Source organism: Acipenser ruthenus, chromosome 41 (genome assembly GCF_902713425.1).
Source record: "Acipenser ruthenus chromosome 41, fAciRut3.2 maternal haplotype, whole genome shotgun sequence".
Lineage (NCBI taxonomy): Eukaryota > Metazoa > Chordata > Actinopteri > Acipenseriformes > Acipenseridae > Acipenser > Acipenser ruthenus.
In genome coordinates this window covers 2458812-2485629 of record NC_081229.1, presented here as the reverse complement: position 1 = coordinate 2485629, position 26818 = coordinate 2458812, and the positions used below count along the sequence as shown (strand labels likewise).

At 40.3% G+C, this 26818-nt stretch overlaps 2 protein-coding genes and 2 long non-coding RNA genes across 4 annotated transcripts; all 4 read right to left on the bottom strand.

Annotated features, from left to right (window-relative positions):
* Positions 1-89: 89 nt before the first annotated feature.
* Positions 90-10285, bottom strand: LOC131709018 (myelin-associated glycoprotein-like). The gene is made up of 12 exons (XM_059010616.1): positions 10206-10285; positions 9982-10062; positions 9205-9555; positions 8787-9092; positions 8124-8393; positions 4990-5066; positions 4766-4874; positions 3953-4300; positions 3002-3307; positions 2485-2754; positions 2012-2311; positions 90-490 (listed from the first exon to the last, which is right to left on the bottom strand). The coding sequence occupies exons 2-12, from the start codon at positions 10025-10027 to the stop codon at positions 381-383; spliced, it is 2493 nt and encodes an 830-aa protein (XP_058866599.1). The 5' UTR covers positions 10028-10062; positions 10206-10285; the 3' UTR covers positions 90-380.
* On the bottom strand, positions 6671-8039 carry LOC131709166 (uncharacterized). The gene is made up of 2 exons (XR_009311417.1): positions 7816-8039; positions 6671-7259 (listed from the first exon to the last, which is right to left on the bottom strand). It is a non-coding gene; the product is annotated as an uncharacterized LOC131709166 (long non-coding RNA).
* Positions 10286-15551: 5266 nt separating the features above from the next.
* On the bottom strand, positions 15552-17431 carry LOC131709163 (uncharacterized). The gene is made up of 2 exons (XR_009311413.1): positions 16697-17431; positions 15552-16140 (listed from the first exon to the last, which is right to left on the bottom strand). It is a non-coding gene; the product is annotated as an uncharacterized LOC131709163 (long non-coding RNA).
* A 6-nt stretch (positions 17432-17437) lies between these two features.
* LOC131696676 (B-cell receptor CD22-like) lies at positions 17438-22473 on the bottom strand (the record flags this gene model as incomplete). Its single annotated transcript, XM_059010615.1, has 9 exons — positions 22301-22473; positions 21621-21697; positions 21397-21477; positions 20606-20956; positions 19769-20074; positions 19256-19525; positions 18412-18681; positions 17559-17649; positions 17438-17447 (listed from the first exon to the last, which is right to left on the bottom strand). Coding segments are annotated over exons 3-9 (1344 nt in total), but the record flags the coding sequence as incomplete, so codon positions are not given.
* Positions 22474-26818: the final 4345 nt, after the last annotated feature.

Sequence of the window (26818 nt, the reverse complement as noted above, 5' to 3'; positions counted from 1 at the left end):
GTAGTTTTTTTTCTTTTTTTTTAGTGATGTCTCAATCCTAAAATTCTAGGTGATGCTAAACTTTTGGCCACAGATGTAAGCTTAACAATACTACAGAATCACTGGCTGTTCCTCATCACTAAATGTAATGCAAATATTACTTAAGAGTCTATAAAGGGGTTCACAGTATAGAGACAGCTGCTGTCCTAGTATTTTAACAGTTCATATATTCTAATAGAACATAGAACCAGTTCCACAGTATTAAGCAAAACTGAGCAAATGAAAAAATCCAGACTTACCTTTCTCTTTCTTTATACACACATGAAATGAAAAATGAAAATATATGTTAACAGTACACTGACAACTACATATGTGAAGTAACAACCACACATACTTTATGTTTAGCGTTCAAAGACATACCTTTTCATTATGAATACAAAAACCAAAATGGTGGATAACATCTGAACAGCCGCTGTTCCCATGACAACATAAATACATGGAGTTGCAGGAGCTGAAAGGACAAAAAGGTTTAAAGCAACAAACATGTGTAGCTTTTTCAAACATACACGTAACTAACCAGGAAATAGCAAACTGAGGTTCTAGGATTGACCACTTTCATCCAGGGGCTGATTGAGATTCAAGGATTGAAGTTAGGTGTCTGTTTTGTTTAGTCCAAGATTCAGAAACTAAATTAATATCCCAGCCTGAGCAAGGACGCGTAGCAACATCAGTGCCACGACTGTCAAAGATACGTCAACAGGCATTTCAATAAATAGAAAATTACAAATACAGTTTACAGTATATGTTGTTGAAGCTGACACCCTGGGATCCTTCAAGAAGCTGCTTGATGAGATTCTGGGATCAATGAGCTACTAACAACCAAACGAGCAAGATGGGCTGAATGGCCTCCTCTCGTTTGTAAACTTTCTTATGTATCTGAGACATACACACCCTGTTGCAAATACAAACACCACATCTCATTGTAAAGCTTTTTTTTCTGATCAAGTTTTCAGCTATTTTGGAGCTACTGATGAAAACAGTGCTGGAAGTGGTGATAGAGAAAGGGACCCTGAATACAAAGGAAGGCTATCCAACACTACAGTTCTGTTCCATTCCCTCCTGAGACACACACATTACTGATGTGACATGTAATCAAAATGAACAGTAAATGGAGACTGCAGTTATATGGCACTCACATTGCATTAAATGCTCCCTGCCACACCTGGACAGGATTGTGCACGTATTACACAGTATATGTATTGACAATGGATAATATGCACACAAGTCGTTCATTTTTATGACTCTGAATACATCTGTAGGTCTGATGTATTTTATTATAGATCGCTGTTTAAATTCCCATTTCACTTCACCTGTGGCTTTAGGGTCAAAGCAAGTCATTGGCTGCAAAGCATGTCACTCACTTGTGAAAGAAGCCCATTGGTTAAAAGAAAGATGCTTTTGTGCTTTCATTGGGCCGCTTAATCAACTTCCAAAAAGTCGAATGCATTTCATCTTGTCCGGCTCTGTCCCTTTTCATTTGCTATTTTTAATGAACTGCATGAGTGGCCTATGTTGACAATTTCTCCAGATTTTCAGTTGCAGTGGTTTGATTTCATCTGCTCAACAAATCAAAACCACAGAAGCAAATGTGTGTTCTGATACATTTGCACACTGCTTTATAATAATTCCAATTTAAAAAGGTGTTCTTTCAGAACTGCACACAAGAAACCTACTGAAAATAGTGAATGGAAATACAAGAGTATTAGATATAAAAAAAAAATCAGCTTAATTCCTGCTGATACAGACATACTTCCACTTATCATGAAATATCTGGAGAATGGATTTCCAGGGAACAATGCAGGACAGTTAATGTAGGACATTGAGAATGTTTCAAAGGACATTGAGAATGTTTCAAAGCATATTTAGAATGTTTCAAATCACATTTAGAATGTTTCAAAGCACATTTAGAATGTTTCAAAGCACATTTAGAATGTTTCTTGCCTTCCTTCTTTTCATTCAGAATGCTTCTTACCTTCCTTCTGTTCATGGAACACATGGAACTGGAAGCTTGCAGTGCCAATGCGGTTTTTACTCAGACACTGTATAGCCTCATTTTTAGCCAACGACTCCAGCAGGATGAGTGTGCTTCTCATTGTGTGGTCTTCTAACTTTGAGTTACTGATGCTCCCTCTATCTGTGTTGTTTTCCAGTTTATTTCCAGCAATCCTCCATTCAGTGATCGGTGATGGACTCCCACGGCTCACACAAATGCAGGTAATGCTTTCGGTATCATCTTTTGAGCAACTGGATTCATGTGAAATCTGTGGCATGCCTGCAAATAGCAACACACAGATATGACGTATAGGCATCTAATGCACAGATGTCTTTTCATTTTCAGCTATACTGTAAGGTATCTTGGGTATGGATGGCTAATATTAAAATACATTCTTGTTATCTTGTATACATCAACTAATTACCATACCCAATGAAATTAAAGATACATACATGCTACATTCAGCTGCACGGCTGTCGAGTTCTCTGCCCCATGCTCATTCCTTGCTTCACAGTAGTACAGTCCACTGTCACTCGGGTTAATGTCAGTAAAAGTGAGATCCTGTTCAACACTTTTCTCTGTGATATTATCTCCCTTCACTTTAAACCAGGTGTAGCGGCTCACTGCTGGGTTTGCATTGCTGCTGCAGCTCAGTGTCACATGATCTCCTTCATGTATTTCACCAGAAGGGTTTATTAACACCAACGTGTTCTTCGGTGAATCTGAAAGAGAAAACAGTTCATGTTAGCAAACAACTTTAAAGATTACTACAGTAAAAGCAATCATTTTACAGTGCTAAAAGTAATAGTGCAGTTTACAATGCTTATACTCTGATTATACTGTATAAAATCTATTTATGATATAAGATTAAAGCAATATATATATATTAAAGATATTATTTGCAGATTTTATTTCCAGATATTATTTAGATTTGGAAGTTTATTATTCATTATTAAAGAATTGCCTTACAGAGAACATGAAGAGTCGAGACTTCTTCAGCACTTTTAGTTTCAGACTCCACTGGATACTGCGCAGTGCATGTGATGTCCTTGTTGTGGTGCAGATGTGAGGCAGTGAACGTCAGAACAGAAGATACAGCCTTGGTCCCATCCTGCTGCTCAACCTGCTCTATCTCCACACTCCCGTCCAGAGTGTCGCTCCACACCACGGCTGGAGGTTCTCTTGGGCACGGGGCTGGAGCAGTGCAGGCTAAACTCGTGGGAGCTCGCTCCTTCACTGCACTCGATGGGCTGATCGCTGGTCTGTCCGGAGAGTCTAGGGAACAAAGGAAACGTTTCACTCCCTGTCAGAGGAATACAGACCCGGGTGAAAACCCCTCACTTGTAAAGAATGTTTATTTTTGTGATTTATTTTGCCTAATCTTATTTTGCAGTGGCACTTGTTTTTTTTCACCCACAGTATGTAAGCATTCAATTGTATCAGAAAAGGGCGAGGGGGTTAGGGTTATACCATGCAAAATGATTTACACATTAAGTACACTGTATCTATGCACAATAACATTGTAATTATGTGTAAGTACACCTGTATTTACTAAGTAACTACTATGTAAATACACAGTATTTAGAGACACTCAGTGGAAAGCGTTACCCAAAATACTTACAGATTATGACGTACCTTACTAGCACTGTTTAGTCAGTGGTCTCAACAAAACTCTGAATGGAGCTACAGTATGATACAAAAAAAACTCGTAGAATCTGAATAAATACTTGTAAAAAGCTGTTGGGGTATCTGAGAGACAGAGGGTTGTTTTTGTAAAATTCAACTCCTAAACCCGAAATATACTGTATATGTGTTTTTGTAATAGACCACCATCAATCCTGACCTTCATGGAACTCAAATGCATGGCCCTCTGAAGCGCTGGTCAATATGAAAATGTATTGAAAACCAACTGGTACTTACCTACAATTTCAATCGAAACACTCGGATAAAAGTTGTATTTAGGGGGTTCTGCTCTGAAGAAATAACTTTTTGAATCACTGGTTTTTAAATGATGTATTATTGTGGTGCAATTCTTGTTAGTCACGTTACCAAGTAGCTCTGCTTTCAGGGTATTCTCGCCATAATCTTTACTGGAGTCAAATACATTTCCAGAATATAGGGAAGTCCTCCAAATTCCTCTGGCCGGTTCAATCATATCGTTCTCAAACCTCTCTTCAATTGTGAATGTACATGGAATCAGCACACAGGAGCCGCTCAAGGCTTTAATACGCTGAGGCATGAAGACTTTAAATTCATTGCAAATTATACCTAAAAAAGAGAAAATGTATGTTTTTTTTAGCAATACTGTACAGTCACTTATATAATATATTATAGTTTTTGTTGACATATTTTATTTAATCATTTTATTTTTTGTAGTTTTTAACCATTACTAACAGCATTACTCTTCTATTTACATTAAACCCCCGTCATTTTGGATGGCTAGCATTGTGTTGTACCTAACTGTATTGTGAATGTGACATGCATTGGGATTCAAAATCATGTTAGCAATCATCAAACATCACAAAGGCTCTCATTTACAGTGTGCCACAGCTGTGCCCCTCGCTAGTATAATAAACCTTCACTGTTATATTCTTGTACATGGGATGCACCCTGCAGATATCACTTCAAAAGACAGATAATTGCTATAAAACCTATAATGTACAGGATAATATTTATCAATATAGTTGAATATTTTGTCCCCCAATATATATATTTAAAATGGTTAATAAATACCTTGAAAAAGGCAGGAAATCAGAAGCAACTTTTCCGTAGCAATCATGTTCTTGTGTGTCTTTAGAGAACCAAACTGGAAATCTGTAAAAGCACAAGTCTGTTCAGGAATCTACATTAAAACTACATCGTAACCAATGTGTGGTCTTTCATTGGTCAAAAACATATCTTTAAAGTAAACAAGCTTTCAATCAAATATCACATTTAAAGAATATTATTGAACATACCTCGCTAGTTGACCTGAACAGACTGTGCTTCACTGATGCCTGTTTCACACTGTTGGTCAAACTCGCTATTTCTAAAACTGAAAAGCAGAAGCAGCGGTATTTCCGTTTTCAACACAAAATAGCATCAACCACAGCAGCTTTTTTTTTAAACTGGTTTTAAAGTAGTCACCTATTTATGAGCTACTGAAAAATCAACTAAAACTGTTCTGCAAACATCAGATTGCTATTTAGGGATCTCTAGGATCAATCATATCATCGCAATATGGGGTTCCATTTGTTTAAAGGCACTTAAGCATGTGACTAGTAATTAACAAATAATATCAGGATGATTTTATTGCACCTTGTTATTATTTTTGTATATATATATGCACTATTAACATACAATTATTAATGTGTTAGTGAGGTAGTTGTTATCCGTTAAGATTAAACTAAAGGATGACTCAAATATTAACCCATTAAGTGCCAAATACATTTTTAACAAAATCACAAGCTGTGTTCAAGTCATTTGATCCATTACACTTAGACTTTTGCAGTTAACAAAATTAGAGTAAGTTATCATGTGTTGGTTTTCAATGAGAATGACATGCTTACTCTGTTCATTTACCAGGTATAGAATTGAAAATGCAGTAAGGAAATGCAGATCAGCCTCATTTTAACGATGAGTGTCATTTTACTGGTTATACAGTTTCAAATTTGACTGATTTAGCCCAACACAGCTTCTGTTTTGATAACAGAAAGGCCAGTTTTCTTTCTGGTGTGTACGTAGTTGGGCTTTGGGTCCAAATCTACCAATAACCACGAGCCATTGTATTGCATTTGTGTTTTAAACAGCAGTAATGGTTCATGGAATCTTAGTTCAATGCAATTGAAACTATTTATTTCGATGCAAGTATAGATGCATAATATTTCTTATATTAATCAATTGTCCTCTCAGGACACCCAGTTTATACTTTAAAACTGAAGTGTTTCCCAAAGGAATTGCTACCTGAAATAATGAATGGTTAATGTTACCCAGGCAAGAGAGAGTGTAGGTTGCCCATGATAATGGTAACTATCTCCTATTCATTAATCACTGGTGATCCGGTGGTCAAAGAAAGGGGCTTGATACCAGGAGGTTCCCGGTTCAAATCCCAGCTCAGCCACTGACTCACTGTGTGTGACCCTCAGCAAGTCACTTAACCTCCTAGTTCTCCATCCTTCGGAGGAGATGTAAAAACCAAGGTCCTATTGGAAGTGACTCTGTAGCAGCACTTGTGATGCATAATTCACCCCCTAGTCTCTCTCTGTAAGTTGCTTTGGATAAAAATATCTGCTAAATGACTAATTAATAATAATAATAATAATAATAATAATAATAATAATAATAATAATAATAATAAAAATATTCATGAGAAATATGCAGGTTGTCCAGGGAAGTTTTCCCCAGTATTCACAGGACAAAGTATCCCTGAATAAAGAAAATGTTGCATCAATATTTAAGATTTTTTTTTTTTTACAGTGTAAAATTAATTTAAATGCAACTTGACCTGAAATATATATATATATATTTTTTTTTTGGGGGGGGGTTGGTAAACTCTCCAGGTGATAAGGACTTATGAGAGCCAGTAATCACACCAGTAAAAATGCTCACTGCTCCAGTATTTCCATGTGTAAATGTCTGCTCCAACACCAAGACAAGAAAGAAGTTTCATTATTTATTTGAAATTAAAACTGAGAAAGACATCACCCCTCAAGAAATATAAAATACATTGGAATATATTGTAAAATATGTGTTAAAAAAGTGCAGTGTATTGTAGATGACTTATCTACCGTATTGAACACCTTACTGATGATACAATATATGTAGCAGGTCATGATTGCTAAATATATTCAAATACATTCATAAATATATTATTAAAAAAAATAAGCTTTTTTTGGTTTTAAAATATTGTGAAATAAAAAATAATAAAAAATACTGTGTGAAATACATTTTGACTGGAGATGCACATTTTTATATCTGTGCTTTAAAACAGAATTGCATTCTTTTGCCATAAATGAAGCTCCAATTCAATAAAGCCTCTTAAAGCTAAGCAAACAGTGAAGGACTAAAGAGTAGCATTACTGTTCACAAAATGAAGGCAGTACATTTTATCAGCCGCCAGCATTATCAATTAGAGCAAAGATTTCCATCCTGGTTACTTCTTGCATATTTCTTCATAGTCTGAGGAAACAGCTGATGTGTTCAGTGCAGTATAAGTGACCTCAGCATCATCCTTTGAGTTCTGACCGGCCTGAATTCAAAAACCCAACAACATACGGCACAGTTAAAACTTCAAGTTCAGTGTCAAAGCATCTGCCCTTATTCATTGTCGTTGCTCCTTTCAATGTGTAACATGCAGCAGCAGAAGCAGTCAGTGTAGTGGAACAATACTTTAGTGTAGGGCTACCATATGACAGGAAGGTTCAGGCTTATCAACACCCACCCCAATGCATGCTGGTAAGTGTAGTTCTACTGTGAAAGGTACCTGAGACAGGTAAAGTGTACCAGAATGCATTGGGGTGTGAGTTGAAAGGCCTGAACTGTTCCAAACTGTCCCAGTGTAAATGGAGTCATATGGTAACCCTACTTTAGTGGAATCCTGATAAATAATCACCTACAAATACACAGCTATAGATAATTATACAAAACAGACAATACATGAAGGATTCATGTTAGATAACATAAAGTATCCCTTAAAGGGCATACTGTACAGAGTTTTAATGTTTGTTCTTCATTAAATGATTCATGTCTAATATTGAGGGGTTCCCAGTATATTCTCTACTATCATGTTACTCTGTGTTACTCACGTTTGAGAGCTGGAGAGCCCCAAAGGGGTTATTTTCTCTGCCACGATGCTCAGCCTATAGAAACAATCCAACCCAAGATTTCAAAACCGTTACAACACCATTTTATTTGCAATCTATTTGTTTTATTTGAGTTTAATCACTAAAATACAGCTATGGGCAAAAGTTTTGCAGCGCCCAATAGAATGATCTAATTTTGCTTCATGAAGTCGAATGAAACCTGCTGAATAATGTTATGTTAACATATTGAACTACATACATCTTGTATACAGCAACTAATAACCATACCCAATGAAATTAAAGATACATACATGCTACATTCAGCTGCACGGCCGTCGAGTTCTCTGCCCCATGCTCATTCCTTGCTTCACAGTAGTACAGTCCACTGTCACTCGGGTCAATGTCAGTAAAAGTGAGATTCTGTTCAGCACTTTTCTCATTGATATTATCTCCCTTCACTTTAAACCAGGTGTAGCGGCTCACTGCTGGGTTTGCATTGCTGCTGCAGCTCAGTGTCACATGATCTCCTTCATGTATTTCACCAGAAGGGTTTATTAACACCAACGTGTTCTTCGGTGAATCTGAAAGATATATATACAATGTATTTATGGTATAAAATTAAAACAATATATATTAAATATATTATTTGCAGATTATACTGGATATGAGTTCAATAAAATATTTAATGCAAAGTGGTTGCTACAGTGCCTATGTTTTTTAATTTGCAATGTAGTGTTATAGTTTTCCATGATGTAGTGTGCAATATTAGGATTTCTCACTTTCTATATTATAAAATCAAAACATTGTTACTGCACTAGGAGAAATTGCAATTGTGAGATTTTCTTAGGATTTAAAAACTGTATTTGTTATATTTAAAAATTGAATAAATCTTAAACAATTATTTGTTGAGTGGCAATGGAAGTTCACAGATTAGATTTGGAAGTGAATTCTTCATTATTGAAGAATTGCCTTACAGAGAACATGAAGAGTCGAGACTTTTCCAGCGCTTTTACTTTCAGACCCCACTGGATACTGCGCAGTGCATGTGATGTCCTTGTTGTGGTGCAGATGTGAGGCAGTGAATGTCAGAACAGAAGATACAGCCTTGGTCCCATCCTGCTGCTCAACCTGCTCTATCTCCACACTCCCATCCAGAGTGTCGCTCCACACCAGGGCTGGAGGTTCTCTTGGGCACGGTGCTGGAGCAGTGCAGGCTAAACTCGTGGGAGCTCCCTCCTTCACTTCACTCGATGGGCTGATCGCTGGTCTGTCCGGAGAGTCTAGGGAACAAAGGAAACATTTCACTACCTGTCATGGAACTAAAACTCAAATGCATGGCCCTATGAAATGCTGGTCAATATGAAAATGAATTGAAAACCAACTGGTACTTACCTACAACTTCAAGCGTAACATTCTCGCGAAAGGTGTATTTAGGGGGGTCTGCTCTTAAGAAATAACTTTTTGAATCACTTGTTTTTAAATGATGTATTATTGTGGTGCAATTCTTGTTAGTCACTTTACCAAGTAGCTCTGCTTTCAGGGTATTCTCGCCATAATGTCTACTGGAGTCAAATACAATATGTCTGAAATTATAAGAAGTCATCCAAATTCCTCTGGCCGGTTCCACCATTGCACTCTCCAACCTCTCTTCAATTGTGAATGTACATGGAATCAGCACACAGGAGCCGCTCAAGGCTTTAATACGCTGCGGCATGAAGGCTTTAAATTCATTGCAAATTATACCTAGAAAAGGCAACACAGATGTTTATTTAGCAATATGTACAGTCAGTTATATAATAATATATTATAGTTTTGGGGGATCATTTAATTTTTCCTAGTTTTTAACCAATACTAACAGCATTATACTTTTTTACAGTAAAACACTGGTCATTTTGGATGGCTAGCATTGTGTTGTATCTAACTGTATTGTGAATGGGACATGCAGTGGGATTCAGAATTATGTTAGCAATCATCAAACATCACAAAGGCTCTCATTTACAGTATGCCACAGCTGTGCCCCTCACTAGTATAATAAACCTTCACTGTTATATTATTGTACATGGGATGCACCCTGCAGATATCACTTCAAAAGACAGATAATTGCATAATTGTTTATAATTGAATATTTTGTCGCCAAATATATATATATTTAAAATGGTTAATAAATACCTTGAAAAAGGCAGGAAATCAGAAGCAACTTTTCCGTAGCAATCATGTTCTTGTGTGTCTTTAGAGAACCAAACTGGAAATCTGTAAAAGCACAAGTCTATTCAGGAATCTACAGTAAAACTACATCGTAACCAATGTGTGATCTTTCTTTGGTCAAAAAATTATCTTTAAAGTAAACATGCTTTCAATCAAACATCACATTTAAAGAATATTCTTGAACATACCTCTCTAGTTGAACTGAACAGACTGTCCTTCACTGATGTCCGTTTCATACTGTTGGTCAAACTCCCTATTTTCTAGAACTGAAAAGCAGAAGCAGCGGTATTTTCGTTTTCACCACAGAAGCTGTTTTTGTCAGTGTGTTTTATTAAAGTTGATGACTATGAGCTATTGAAAAAGTCAACAAAGTGTTGTGCAAACATCAGATTGCTATTTAGGGATCTCTAGGGTCAATCATATCATTGCAATATGGGGATCCATTTGTTTAGCATGTGACTAGTAATCTTCAGGTTTATTTAATTATACATATATATATATATATATATATATATATATATATATATAGTGAGCGTATAGGTGCACACAGGAGAAGCAGACAGTAGTTTCCAACACAAATCATTTTTATTTGGGTCATGAAACTCCCAAGAAAAGGCTTGTTAAAACTGAAAATGCAATCCTGTTCATGAGACGATGACAAAAGAAAATAAACAGTTCAGACAGGATTCATAAACAAAAACAAAAGATGACGTAAACCAACTGGACCATCAATCACGTTCAGCCGGTCCCGTAGAACAGGTTAGTAATGCCAGTTAAAAATGCTCCCAAAAATTACAGTTTTAATATTCTCACCTTAGTACAACTTTCTAAATATTCATTTGTTAAAAATCCATTCATCCTGCAACCACTATCAGTGCAGCAGGAACCACTCTATTTGAGGTCCATGTGACACTTGAGTGGGGGGGGGGGTCCTAATATCTGTTGCACAGGAAGTGTATCTACAGCGTGGTGGAAGGCTACATTCATTTGACCACAGTGGAGTCTGGTCTGCCTTTTCGGATTCAAATCCCTGTCACTGTAATGAGGTTCAAAGAGCTTCAACCACAGCTGCAGACAAGCTCTTTGCATAGTGAGGAAGATGTCTGTTTGCAGAGTACCTGGCCATTGGTTAGGCTTTGTGCTACTGCCACCCCCTGGCTTTCAACGAGAATGACATGCTTAATCTGTTCATTTATCAAGTTTGAAATACACTCGGGAAATTTACATCAGCCTCATTTTCACGATGATGAGTGTAATTTCACTGGTTCAGCAGTTTCAAATGTGACTGATTTAGTCTCTAAGCTTTTGTTTTCATACTTATTTTCTGGTTTGTAAGTATGTCGTAGTTTCTGGAGTGTCTTTGGGGCCATTTTATTACATTCGTGTTTCAAATTTGTGAATACAATCATTGAAATGTTATAAAACTAAAAACAACTAAAAAAATATATACCACTACAATTTGTATTTTTACTTCAAATAACCCTTATAAAAGTTTACCATAGCAAAAGCATAGCAAAGCGTAATGAAGCACAGTGAATGCATGGTAAAGCATAGCAAAGCAATGTAAAGAACAGTGAGGTATGGTAAAGCGTATTAATAAAATGGTGAACCAGGGTAAATTATGATAATGCATGGTATTACTATGGAAAAAGCAGGTAAAAGTGCAAAAATACCTTGCAAAAATACCAGGGTAAACTTGCATGAGGGAATGACTCAAAATGTTGTTCTATAGAACCTCACCTGCATCTCTCGCTAACACCTGACTGTTAATAATGATGACTGTAAGCCATAGCTTTAAACATGCATTCCTAACCCATACCATATTCAAACACATTTCTCAAAAACATAACGCACAAAGAAGACATGTTCACGGCTTCAAATGCAGTCAAACCCACTTTATATCACTGCTGTTAACGTCAAACTGTGTGTAGAAATATCCGGACAGACTAGAAGGGGTGTCAACGAAGCCAGGCTCCTGATAATATCACTTTGGTTAGGATCACACTCCGCAATATGCTTAAAAACACGGGACACAGCAAATGTAACCTACAGTCACGGGTCTCCTGGAAACTTTACAAGGGATTCTAATCAAAGCCAAAGAGAGAGACGAGCGGATTGGCCAGCCGTCCTGATTTATCCTCTTCATATTTTAGCTAGTGCTCCTGGTACCTTCTCTTTTGGGTAACTTCTCTCTGTAAGTTCATTCCGGTGATGTATGACAGCGTCTCACCTCTGCGTATTCAGATTCTTCTGTCGAGACGCTCTTAGCTGCTGTGTTCTCCCTGTTCTTGGCAGGGCAGCCTTTCATCTCAGCGTATTCATTTTCCTCTATGGGGGGATCCGTGACTTCCCTCTCACTTCCTGCTGTCCCAGGACGCTTCACCTCAGAATATTCCGTGCTGTATCGTGAGGCGCGTTTAGTGCCGCTCTCCTGGTTGCCAGGTTTCAGTTTGGAGTAATCGATGGAGGCGTAGTGAAGGTTTTCTTCCTGGCCTCCCTGTTGGTGATCTTCAGTGGCTGCTGACCTGTTAGTGTAGATTGCGTTCTCCTCGTCATCTTGAGGGGAGCTCTGCAAAACACAATCGAACTGGCCTAAGCATTGCAGGATTGTGGGTTCATAGATTTATAGGGAAAAAGCTATACTGTAGGGTATCTTGGGTATGGATGGCTAATATTAAAATACATTCTTGTTATCTTGTATACGTCAACTAATAACCATACCCAATGAAATTAAAGATACAAATGTATCTTTAACTGTCCTGTTGAAATGTATTTTTGTTTACGATTGTGAGTCGCCCTGGATAAGGGCGTCTGCTAAGAAATAAATAATAATAATAATAATAATAATAATAATAATACATACAACATGCTACATTCAGCTGCACGGCTGTCGAGTTCTCTGCCCCGTGCTCATTCCTTGCTTCACAGTAGTACAGTCCACTGTCACTCGGGTTAATGTCAGTAAAAGTGAAATTCTGTTCAACACTTTTCTCTGTGATATTATCTAGACTACTGCAACTCCCTCCTGGCTGGCCTCCCTGCGTCCGCCACCCGTCCGCTCCAGCTCATCCAGAACTCCGCTGCCCGCCTGGTGTTCACTCTGCCTCGCTTCTCCCACGCAACTCAACTCCTCCGCTCACTCCACTGGCTCCCGATCACCGCTCGCATCCAGTTCAAGACTCTTGTACTAGCCTACAGATGCCTTGACCAGACTGCACCCAGCTACCTCCAGACCCTCATCTCTCCCTACACCCCCACTCGACCTCTCCGCTCCGCCTGCACTAGAAGACCTGCTCTACCTCCTCTACGCTCCCCTGCCTCCAGAGCCCGCTCCTTCTCCACCCTCGCTCCGCAGTGGTGGAATGACCTTCCTACAGATGTCAGGACCGCCCAGTCCCTGACCACATTCCGGCACCTCCTTAAGACTCACCTCTTCAGACAGCACCTGTAGAACTCCTCTGTTTTTCCCCTGGGACACTATCACCCTTCCTTAAATGCGCTTTATTTGCTCTTATCTGCCCCCTATTTTACTGCATTTAATCCTGTACTTCAGAGTACTGTAATCTGCCAAGTGTTTAATCTGTAGTATTTTGTAGTTAATCATATCCTGATGTAACTATCACTGTCGCTGTTATCTACTGTATTATTGAATTGTATTTATCTTACTCTTATTGTATGATTACTTGTACTGTAACACTTGAAATGTATTTGCTTACGATTGTAAGTCATCCTGGATAAGGGTGTCTGCTAAGAAATAAATAATAATAATAATAATAATAATAATAATAATAATAATAATAATAATAATAATACTATTATTGAACATACCTCTCTAGTTGAACTGAACAAACTGTCCTTCACTGGTGGCTGTTTCACACTGTTGGTCAAACTCCCTATTTTTAAAACTGAAAAGCAGAAGCAGCAGAATTTCCGTTTATTCAACAGAAAGCAGCATCAACCACAGAAGCTGTTTTTTTGTCACTGCTTTTAAAGTAGTCACTTATTTATGAGCTACTGAAAAAGCAAACTAAAACTGTTCTGCAAACACCAGATCGCTATTTAGGGATCTCTAGGATCAATCATATCATTGCAATATGGGGTTCCATTTGTTTAAAGGCACTTAAGCATGTGACTAGTAATTGACAAATAATATCAGGGTGATTTATATATATATATATATATATGCGCACTATTAACATACAATTATTAATGTGTTAGTGAGGTAGTTGTTATCCATTAAGATTAAACTAAAGCATGACTCAAATATTAACCCATTAAGTGCCAAATACATTTTTTAACAAAATCACAAGCTGTGTTCATGTCATTTGATCCATTACACTTAGACTTTGCAGTTAACAAAATTAGAGTAAGTTATCATGTGTTCGGTTTTCAATGAGAATGACATGCTTACTCTGTTCATTTACCAGGTATAGAATTGAAAATGCAGTAAGGAAATGCAGATCAGCCTAATTTTAACGATGAGGAGTGTCGTTTTACTGGTTATACAGTTTCAAATTTGATTGATTTAGCCCAACACAGCTTTTGTTTTGACAACAGAAAGGCCAGTTTTCTTTCTGGTGTGTACGTAGTTGGGCTTTGGGTCCAAATCTACCAATAACCACGAGCCACTGTATTGCATTTGTGTTTTAAACAGCAGTAATGGTTCATGGAATTTTAGTTCAATGCAACTGAAACTATTTATTTCGATGCAAGTATAGATGCATAATATTTCTTATGTTAATCAATTGTCCTCTCAGGACACCCAGTTTATACTTTAAAACTGAAGTGTTTCCCAAAGGAATTGCTACCTGAAATAATGAATGGTTAATGTTACCCAGGCAAGAGAGAGTGTAGGTTGCCCATGATAATGGTAACTATCTCCTATTTGTTAATCACTGGTGGTCCAGTTGTTAAAGAAAGGGGCTTGATACCAGGAGGTTCCCGGTTCAAATCCCAGCTCAGCCACTGACTCACTGTGTGTGACCCTGAGCAAGTCACTTAACCTCCTAGTTCTCCATCCTTCGGAGGAGATGTAAAAACCAAGGTCCTATTGGAAGTGACTCTGTAGCAGCACTTGTGATGCATAATTCACCCCCTAGTCTCTCTCTGTAAGTTGATTTGGATAAAAATATCTGCTAAATGACTAATTAATAATAATAATAATAATAATAATAATAATAATAACAATAATAATAAATAATATTCATGAGAAATATGCAGGTTGTCCAGGGAAGTTTTCCCCAGTATTCACAGGACAAAGTATCCCTGAATAAAGAAAATGTTGCATCAATATTTAAGTTTTTTTTTTTTTTTTTTACAGTGTAAAATTAATTTAAATGCAACTTGACCAGAAATATATATTTATATATATATATATATATATATATTTTTTTTTTGGGGGGGGGGGGGGGGGGGGGGTTGGTAAACTCTCCAGGTGATAAGGACTTATGAGAGCCAGTAATCACACCAGTAAAAATGCTCACTGCTCCAGTATTTCCATGTGTAAATGACTGCTCCAACACCAAGACGAGAAAGAAGTTTCATTATTTATTTGAAATTAAAACTGAGAAAGACATCACCCCTCAAGAAATAAATACATTGGAATATATTGTAAAATATGTGTTAAAAAGTGCAGTGTATTGTAGATGACTTATCTACCGTATTGAACACCTTACTGATGATACAATATATGTAGCAGGTCATGATTGCTAAATATATTCAAATACATTCATGAATATATTTTTTAAAAAAAAAAGCTTTTTTTTGGCTTTACAATATTGTGAAATAAAAAAAAATAATAAAAAATACTGTGTGAAATACATTTTGACTGGAGATGCACATTTTTATATCTGTGCTTTAAAACAGAATTGCATTCTTTTGCCATAAATGAAGCTCCAGTTCAATAAAGCATCTTAAAGCTAAGGAAACGGTGAAGGACTAAAGAGTAGCATTACTGTTCACAAAATGAAGGCAGTACATTTTAACAGCCGCCAGCATTATCAATTAGAGCAAAGATTTCCATCCTGGTTACTTCTTGCATATTTCTTCATAGTCTGAGGAAACAGCTGATGTGTTCAGTGCAGTATAAGTGCCCTCAGCATCTTCCTTTGAGTTCTGACCGGCCTGAATTCAAAAACCCAACAACATACAGCACAGTTAAAACTTCAAGTTCAGTGTCAAAGCATCTGTCCTTATTCATTGTCGTTGCTCCTTTCAATGTGTAACATGCAGCAGCAGAAGCAGTCAGTGTAGTGGAACAATACTTTAGTGTAGGGCTACCATATGACAGGAAGGTTCAGGCTGTTCAACACCCACCCCAATGCATTCTGTTAAGTGTAGTTCTACTGTGAAAGGTACCTGAGACAGGTAAGGTGTACCAGAATGCATTGGGGTGTGAGTTGAAAGGCCTGAACTGTTCCAAACTGTCCTAGTGTAAATGGAGTCATATGGTAACCCTACTTTAGTGGAATCCTGATAAATAATCACCTACAAATACACAGCTATAGATAATTATACAAAACAGACAATACATGAAGGATTCATGTTAGATAACATAACGTATCCCTTAATGGGCATACTGTACAGAGTTTGAATGTTTGTTCTTCATTAAATGATTCATGTCTTATATTGAGGGGTTCCCAGTATATTCTCTACTATCATGTTACTCTGTGTTACTCACGTTTGAGAGCTGGAGAGCCCCAAAGGGGTTATTTTCTCTGCCACGATGCTCAGCCTATAGAAACAATCCAACCCAAGATTTCAAAACCATTTCAACACCATTTTATTTGCAAGCTATTAGTTTTATTTGAGTTTAATCACTAAAATACAGCTATGGGCAAAAGTTTTGCAGCGCCCAATAGAATGATCTAATTTTGCTTCATGAAGTCGAATGAAACCTGCTGAATAATGTTACGTTAACATATTGAACTACATACCGCTTCGCAGTTTGCTATATACTCAACGGAAAACTGACAAAAATGTGACATTTCGAAATCTAACATAAAATACTACTCTACTACTATTATGGCTTCCTGTGGAGTTTTTGCGATATCATTTTGTAGTTTTTTTTGATTACATGATAAAAGATATTTGATTATTATTTGATTACATGATAAAAAATAAAAGATCTAAATTATGTTCATGTAGTTTTTTTTTCTTTTTTTTAGTGATGTCTCAATCCTAAAATTCTAGGTGATGCTAAACTTTTGGCCACAGCTGTAAGCTTAACAATACTACAGAATCACTGGCTGTTCCTCATCACTAAATGTAATGCAAATATTACTTAAGAGTCTATAAAGGGGTTCACAGTATAGAGACAGCTGCTGTCCTAGTATTTTAACAGTTCATATATTCTAATAGAACATAGAACCAGTTCCACAGTATTAAGCAAAACTGAGCAAATGAAAAAATCCAGACTTACCTTTCTCTTTCTTTACACACACATGAAATGAAAAATGAAAATATATGTTAACAGTACACTGACAACTACATATGTGAAGTAACAACCACACATACTTTATGTTTAGCGTTCAAAGACATACCTTTTCATTATGAATACAACAACCAAAATGGTGGCTAACATCTGAACAGCCGCTGTTCCCATGACAACATAAATACATGGAGTTGCAGGAGCTGAAAGGACAAAAAGGTTTAAAGCAACAAACATGTGTAGCTTTTTCAAACATACACGTAACTAAACAGGAAATAGCAAACTGAGGTTCTAGTATTGACCAATTTCATCCAGGGGCTGACTGAGATTCAAGTTCAGTTTCTCTGTTTTTAGTCCAGGATTCAGTAAACCAGTCTATAAACTGGAACCTCTTTCTCGCAGTGTGGATTTTGGTGCAATGTATGGCAATCGAGATCGTGACTGTGGAAAAGGTGAAATACATGCAGTAAGATTAAACTCCTTCTGGGGGATGAATTTAACGAGGTACGGGTTTTCAAACTCCTCTTCAATCCATTCTTGGATAAAGCCACCCTGGAGCTTCTGCATTGTCCTGAGTTTTACAGGACAGGTTGCTATTGCCCTCTGTAGCATGCTCCAAGCATGCTCAATGGGGTTCAGGTCAGGAGAGCTCGCTGGCTGGCCAAACCATTCTCTTGATTGCTTCCTTTTCAAGATAAGCAGTGATGATCTTTGCTCGATGTTCGCAGGTTTTCTCATCAACCAAAAAATTGGCCTGACTGCACCAGCATAATGTCTCACTGTCGGATGGAGTGTCTCATCTCGGTGCTCTCTGCACCAGGAACAATATGCTATCCTGATAATTAAGCGTTTTTCATTAATACTTTGAGGGTATTCTGTATAATGCAATTTAAGCTTAAAATACATTCTTCTTGTCTTGTATACCTCAAGTAATAACCATACCCAATGAAATTAAAGATACATACATGCTACATTCAGCTGCAGGGCTGTCGAGTTCTCTGCCCCATGCTCATTCCTTGCTTCACAGTAGTACAGTCCACTGTCACTCTGGTTAATGTCAGTAAAAGTGAGGTACTGTTCAGCACTTTTCTCGTTGATATTATCTCCCTTCACTTCAAACCAGGTGTAGCGGCTCACTGCTGGGTTTGCATTGCTGCTGCAGCTCAGTGTCACATGACCTCCTTCATGTATTTCACCAGAAGGGTTTATTAAAACCAACGTGTTCTTCGGTGAATCTGAAAGAGAAAACAGTTCATGTTAGCAAACAACTTTAAAGGAGCAGTCCATTTACAGTTGTAAAGGTAATATTGCGGTTTACAGTGCTTTTACTGTGATTACCATACTATTTACAGCACTGATTTCTAATGCTATTGCTTTTACCATGCTTTACTATGCTGTTAATGCTTTTGCCATGGTATACCACAGTAAATTTGTATAAGGGTTATTTTTCTGATCATCCTTTTCTTCTACCTTGTCTGTTTATGAACACGTACAATGTTTTGGTCAGATATAACATCAAATAAAAAAACAAGACGTATAAATACTACAAAAGGGCTTGCTGTGATTTCTAACGAACGTCTGCATGTTTGAGGTTTTAGGGATGTAGATGACAATGTCAAATTCACAAGCAGCTTTGCATGCTGATATAATGATATGTGTACAGTTTTACAATGTGCTAATCTGATAGTTAAGTGTTTTTCATTTACACTGTGAGGTATGCTGTATAATGCCATTTAATTTTTAAATGCGTTATTTTTATCTTGTATTCGTTAACTAATAGCCATACCCAATGAAATTAAAGATACATACATGCTACATTCAGCTGCACGGCTGTCGAGTTCTCTGCCCCATGCTCATTCCTTGCTTCACAGTAGTACAGTCCACTGTCACTCGGGTTAATGTCAGTAAAAGTGAGATTCTGTTCAACACTTTTCTCTGTGATATTATCTCCCTTCACTTCAAACCAGGTGTAGCGGCTCACTGCTGGGTTTGCATTGCTGCTGCAGCTCAGTGTCACATGATCTCCTTCATGTATTTCACCAGAAGGGTTTATTAACACCGATGTGTTCTTCGGTGAATCTGAAAGAGAAAACAGTTTGTTAGCCAACAACTTTAAAGATTACTACAGTAAAAGCAATCATTTTACAGTGCTAAAAGTAATAGTGCAGTTTACAATGCTTATACTGTGATTATAATGTATAAAATCTATTTATGGTATAAGATTAAAACAATATATATATTAAAGATATTATTTGCAGATTTTATTTGCAGATATTATTTAGATTTGGAAGTTTATTATTCATTATTAAAGAATTGTCTTACAGAGAACATGAAGAGTTGAGACTTCTTCAGCACTTTTACTTTCAGACCCCACTGGATACTGCGCAGTGCATGTGATGGTCTTGTTGTGGTGCAGATGTGAGGCAGTGAACGTCAGAACAGAAGATACAGCCTTGGTCCCATTCTGCTGCTCAACCTGCTCTATCTCCACACTCCCATTCAGAGTGTCGCTCCACACCAGGGCTGGAGGTTCTCTTGGGCATGGGGCTGGAGCAGTGCAGGCTAAACTCGTGGGAGCTCCCTCCTTCACTGCACTCGATGGGCTGATCACAGGTCTGTCCGGAGAGTCTAGGGAACAAAGGAAACGTTTCACTACCTGTCAGAGGAATACAGAACGGGGTGAAAACCCCTCACTTGTTTTATTTTGTAGCAGTACTTGTTTTCTTTCACCCACAGTAGGGGAGTGCTCAATTGTATCAGAAAAGGGCGAGGGGCATAATAACATTGTAATTATGTGTAAGTATGCATGTATTTACTAAATAACTACTATGTAAATACACAGTATTTAGAGACACTCAATGGAAAGCATTACCCAAAATACTTATAGATTATGACTGTTTAGTCAGTGATCTCAACAAAACTCTGAATGGAGCTACAGTATGATACAAAAAAACAGTTTCAATTCTAGAATCAAGCTGTTGGGTTATCTGAGAGTCAGAGGGTTGCTTTTTGCAAAATTGAAACCCTCAACCCGAAATATACTGTATATGTGTCTTTGTAATCACCACCCATCAATGCTGACCTTCATGGAACTCAAATCTTTAGCCCTCTGAAGCGCTGGTCAATATGAAAATGTATTGAGAACCACCTGGTACTTACCTGCAACTTCAAGTGAAACACTCTGATCAAAGTTGTATTTAGGAGGTTCTGCTCTGAAGAAATAACTTTTTGTATCACTTGTTTTTAAATGATTTATTATTGTGGTGCAATTCTTGTTAGTCACTTTACCAAGTAGCTCTGCTTTCAGGGTATTTTCGTTATCATTTCTACTGGAGTCAAATACAATATCTCCCACAATTTTAGAAGCCCTCCAAATTCCTTTGGCCGGTTCCACCATTGCACTCTCCAACCTCTCTTCAATTGTGAATGTACATGGAATCAGCACACAGGAGCCGCTCAAGGCTTTAATACGCTGAGGCATGAACACTTTCAATTCATTGCAAATTATACCTAGAAAAGAGAAAATGTATGGTTTTTTTAGCAATACTGTACAGTCACTTATATAATAAGATATTACAGTTTTTGGTGACATATTTTATTTAATCATTTTATTTTTCCTAGTTTTTAAGCAATACTAACAGCATTACTCTTCTATTTACACTAAAACACGGTCATTTTGGATGGATAGCATTGTGTTGTATCTAATTGTATTGTGAATGGGACATGCAGTGGGATTCAAAATTATGTTAGCAATCATCAAACATCACAAAGGCTCTCATTTACAGTATGCCACAGCTGTGCCCCTCGCTAGTATAATAAACCTTCACTGTTATATTCTTGTACATGGGATGCACCCTGCAGATATCACTTCAAAAGACAGATAATTGCTATAAATCCTATAATGTACAGGATAACATTGTATCAATATATTTGATTTTTTTAATACATACCTTGAAAAAGGCAGGAAATCAGAAGCAACTTTTCCGTAGCAATCATGTTCTTGTGTGTCTTTAGAGAACCAAACTGGAAATCTGTAAAAGCACAAGTCTGTTCAGGAATCTACAGTAAAACTACATCGTAACCAATGTGTGATCTTTCTTTGGTCAAAAAATTATCTTTAAAGTAAACATGCTTTCAATCAAATATCACATTTAAAGAATATTATTGAACATACCTCTCTAGTTGAACTGAACAGACTGTCCTTCACTGATGGCTGTTTCACACTGTTGGTCAAACTCCCTATTTTTAAAACTGAAAAGCAGAAGCAGCAGAAGTTCCGTTTTTTCAACAGAAAGCAACATCAACCACAGAAGCTGTTTTTTGACACTGCTTTTAAAGTAGTCACTTATTTATGAGTTACTGAAAAAGCAAACTAAAACTGTTCTGCAAACATCAGATCTCTATTTAGGGATCTCTAGGATCAATCATATCATCGCAATATGGGGTTCCATTTGTTTAAAGGCACTTTAGCATGTGACTAGTAATTAAAAAATAATATCAGGATGTGGCGGAGTGTCCCGCCCCTATTTATTATTATTTGTATTTTTGTTTGCGGCGCGGGTAAAAGCGCCGCGTCTTTTATTGTTATATTTAAAAACCTCGTGAGGATGCATGGCTGATCAGCTACTGATTATTTAACTAGCTGACAGTCATGCATCCTTACCAAACGCGTGCAGACTCTGGCCGGGGGATAATAAGATAATTACCAACTAGTTAAATCCCTCGGCCAGAGTATATAAACCAGCAGCACTATGCACTCGGGGTGTGGAGTGTTCGAGAGTGGAGAACGGGAGAGAGAGAGAGAGGAAGAAAACAATTGCTAAAACGTGCTGGAGTATCCAGCACGAAACTTACTTGTTTGTTTATTCGTTCGGCCCTCGTGCCCTTTTGTTTGGTGTTTTGTTAAATCTTTTGTTTTTGTTCTGTTTATTAAATACGCTGAGTGCACCAGCACTCAGCTTCAACCGCCCATCCACTGTTTTGGTTTGAGTTACTTCCTGGTCCGTGACGTCATCCACATCACCACTGCGAGCCAGACTGCCACATATGGTGTCCTGCGTGGGACAAACAACGCCTCCAACAGCCGGACCAGGAACAGCAAAGGAAGTTTTTTTCGTGTTCGTTTTTTCAAATAGTGTTTTTTGTGTTTGAAAAAAAAAAAAAAAAAAAAAAAATGGATGAAGTGGACGCCTATATGGAGAGGTGGCATGCGCATCAGAGGGAGTTGAAGGAAGGAGGGGCTACATGGTGCCTCGCCTGCCTGGAGTATGGGCACCTCCCTGAGGTGTGCCCATATGAAGACCCCCTCTTTGTGCAGGCCTTTGATCGAGGTGAGGTGGAGACTGCGGAGGAGTGGATCCACCTGAAGGCCATACCATCGCCGCAGGTGGATCAGGAAACCTGCCTCACCTGCCTCAAAGGGGAGGAGTGGTGCTTTGCCGTCGGCAAGGTCGGGCACAAAGCACCCGACCAACCCCCTCCATGGCAGGAGGTGGAACTGCTGGTCCCGAAGAAGGGAAGGAGGGGCGGTGCTAAGAAGGCAAAGAAGCCCGCACGTCCTGCGCCTGAGTGGGAGGAGCCCGAACGTCCTGCGCCTGAGTGGGAGGAGCCCGAACGTCCTGCGCCTGAGTGGGAGGAGCCCGAACGTCCTGCGCCTGAGTGGGAGGAGCCCGAACGTCCTGCGCCCGAGTGGGAGGAGCCCGAACGTCCTAAGCCCAAGAGGGGGGAGTCGGTGCATCCACAGCCCAAAAGGGAGGAGTCGGTGCGTCCACAGCCCAAAAGGGAGGAGTCGGTGTGTCCACGGCCCGAAGAGAGGGAAGTCGGGGCTTCCACAGCCCTAGGACCCAAGCTGCAGTCCCAAGAGCCAGAAGGGGAGGAGTTACAGGCTCAACCCCCTGAATTTTTCTGGGGGGGAGAAGGGCAGGATGCTGGTGTTCCCCAGCAGCCTCTATTTATGCTGCTGAAGGGAGCACGGCACACACCAGCCCAGCCGCCACAGCAGAGGGAGCCAGCACCGCCACAGCCTCCCTCTGAGTGGCCAGCATCCGCCCCATCGCCTCTGCCTCCACCACCACCAGGAGCAGAGCAGCAGGAGCTGCCTCTGTCTCCACCACCACCAGGAGCAGAGCAGCAGGAGCTGCTTCTGTCTCCACCATCACCCGGAGCAGAGCAGCAAGAGCTGCCTCTGCCTCCGCCACCTCCACCAGCAGAGGGTGAATGCCTGCTGGTTCCGCCTCCACCGTCGTGGGAGGACTGCTTGCCCCTCCCACCTCCACCAGCAGAGGGTGAATGCCTGCTGGTTCTGCCTCAACCGCCGTGGGAGGACTGCTTGCCCCTCCCACCTCCACCAGCAGAGGGTGAATGCCTGCTGGTTCCGCCTCCACCGTCGTGGGAGGACTGCTTGCCCCTCCCACCTCCACCAGCAGAGGGTGAATGCCTGCTGGTTCTGCCTCAACCGCCGTGGGAGGACTGCTTGCCCCTCCCACCTCCACCAGCAGAGGGTGAATGCCTGCTGGTTCCGCCTCCACCGTCGTGGGAGGACTGCTTGCCCCTCCCACCTCCACCAGCAGAGGATGAATGCCTGCTGGTTCTGCCTCAACCGTCGTGGGAGGACTGCTTGCCCCTCCCACCTCCACCAGCAGAGGATGAATACCTGCTGGTTCCGCCTCAGCCGCCGGGGGAGGACTGCTTGCCACTCCCAGCTCCACCAGCAGAGGGTGAATACCTGCTGGTTCCGTCTCAGCCGCTGTGGGAGGACTGCTTTCCCCTCCCACCTCCACCAGCAGAGGGTGAATACCTGCTGGTTCCACATCCACCGTCATGGGAAGGACTGCTCCTGCCCTGCCTCGCACCACCCAGGGATGCCTGCTTCGCATCGCCTGGGGCTGCCTGTTGCTCCGCATCACCTGGAGAGCCACCAGCTACAGAGAACGAGGGAGAAGTGGAGCTCCCGCTGCCGCCTCCATGGCCAGGGGCTCCCCTCCCGAGTTCACCTCCCGAGGGTCCGCTGCCGCTGCAGTCGCCTGGGGTCGCCAGGGATCCTGCTTCGCCTGGGGTCACTACACTGTGGTCGGAGCCCCACGGAGGGGAGCTGCCGGCCATGAAGAAAGGGGAGGAGGTCAGGAGACCAGCTCCCCCAGCCGCACTTTCGCGGCCGGAGATCATGTGGTCAGAGCCCCACGGAGGGGAACTGCTGGCCGTGAAGAGGAGGGGGGAGGTCAGGAGACCAGCTCCCCCAGCCGCACTTTCGCGGCAGGAGTTTGGGTGGTCAGAGCCCCACGGAGGGGAACTGCTGGCCATGAAGAGGAAGGGGAAGGTCAGGAGACCAGCTCCCCCAGCCGCACTTTCGCGGCCGGAGATCATGTGGTCAGAGCCCCACGGAGGGGAACTGCTGGCCGTGAAGAGGAGGGGGGAGGTCAGGAGACCAGCTCCCCCAGCCGCACTTTCGCGGCAGGAAATACTGTGGCTGGAGCCCCATGAAGGGCAGCTGCCAGCCATGAAGAAGGGGGGGGAGGTCAGGAGACCAGCTTCCCCCGCAGCAATTTCGCTGCAGGAGAAAGGGTGGCCGGCCATGAAGAAGGGGGGGCAGGTCTGGAGACCACCCCCAAAATTTTTTTGGCCAGAGGAGCCGGCCGGTGCGCGGGCCATTGGAACGCTACGGCTGTTTGGGTGGGAGGAGGACATCCCACCGTGGCCGCCACCTTTGGTCCGCTGCTGCCCCTGTTCCTGCGCCGGGACTGCTAACCGGGACTTTGGGGACTAAGGGGGGAGGTGGCCGAAAAGGCCATGTGTGCTGCGCACAAGGGGGGGCATGTGTGGCGGAGTGTCCCGCCCCTATTTATTATTATTTGTATTTTTGTTTGCGGCGCGGGTAAAAGCGCCGCGTCTTTTATTGTTATATTTAAAAACCTCGTGAGGATGCATGGCTGATCAGCTACTGATTATTTAACTAGCTGACAGTCATGCATCCTTACCAAACGCGTGCAGACTCTGGCCGGGGGATAATAAGATAATTACCAACTAGTTAAATCCCTCGGCCAGAGTATATAAACCAGCAGCACTATGCACTCGGGGTGTGGAGTGTTCGAGAGTGGAGAACGGGAGAGAGAGAGAGAGGAAGAAAACAATTGCTAAAACGTGCTGGAGTATCCAGCACGAAACTTACTTGTTTGTTTATTCGTTCGGCCCTCGTGCCCTTTTGTTTGGTGTTTTGTTAAATCTTTTGTTTTTGTTCTGTTTATTAAATACGCTGAGTGCACCAGCACTCAGCTTCAACCGCCCATCCACTGTTTTGGTTTGAGTTACTTCCTGGTCCGTGACGTCATCCACATCACCACTGCGAGCCAGACTGCCACACAGGATGATTTTATTGTACCTTGTTTTATATACACTATTCAGATAAAATGAATAGTGTATATAAATGATTTATTAACCCTTTGCTGCCCAGTCCAATATAGTCATTAATGCTTTAATGTTGGATATTGTAGAGTCATTTTTACTTGGTACTCTGGTTGTCTTTTTGAACTTCAGTACATGTAATGTAAGCGTAGATGCTATAAGACAACTAGAGTACCAAGTAAAAATGACTCTCCAATATCCAACATTAAAGCAGTACTAACCAAGCATTGTAAAATATTCTGTTCCCTTAGCATTACTTTTCAAAAGATCGTTCATTTCTTTCTTGCCACTACTTCATTTCTGGGTAGCGCTCTTAAAGTGAGTGTGAGGCTGATGTATGTGTGCTAATACTCATTGCACAGGAACAGAATGCATGTGGTTCAATGCGTTTGCCTAGAGTGAAAATAGTCTTGAACAAGTGGACAATTGTTGCAGCTATTGCTTTTCTGCAATCGATATAGTCTCTTGTCTCGTACACCATTAAGCATTTCACAGGAAATACACAACCGTATTTGTTTTATACTGTGCAGTAAATGCTTTACTGATTTCTTGCAAGTAATTTGTAACCTATAAAAACTGCAGTTGTCAGTCCTGTGACACCCATAACACCTTTTTCTGTGGTTGTATTAATTTTCTCAGCATCATGTTTAAAATGGTCTGTTTTTGTTCCACCACATCCTTCTGTGATGTGCTGATAAACAGAGAGGGAGAGTCATTTAGTACAGTAATAGAATTAAGCATTAAGCCACAACACTGGGTATGATTGACATGAGAGACTAAAACTAAGACAACCAGCTGGCAGTTGCCTCAAACTAGGTCTCCCGGTGGTCTCCCTGGAACCAGGTTTCAAACCACTGATCCTGAAAAAGCATCTGCAGGTTCCCTCAGCTTTACAGATGATCTTAACCTAATGTTACCCCCAAAATGTGTTTCTGCAAAGTGCAGTGGCAACACCTTTTAATTTTAAGGGAACTA

Coding starts and splice junctions, on each gene's coding strand:
- LOC131709018 (XM_059010616.1), bottom strand. CDS start 10,027: ATGATTGCTACGGAAAAGTTGCTTCTGATTTCCTGCCTTTTTCAAG. Junction 4,875..4,989: donor TGTTCAGGTCAACTAGCGAG/GTATGTTCAATA, acceptor GTTTTAATGTAG/ATTCCTGAACAGACTTGTGC. Junction 491..2,011: donor GTTCCATGAACAGAAGGAAG/GTAAGAAGCATT, acceptor TTGTCCTTTCAG/CTCCTGCAACTCCATGTATT.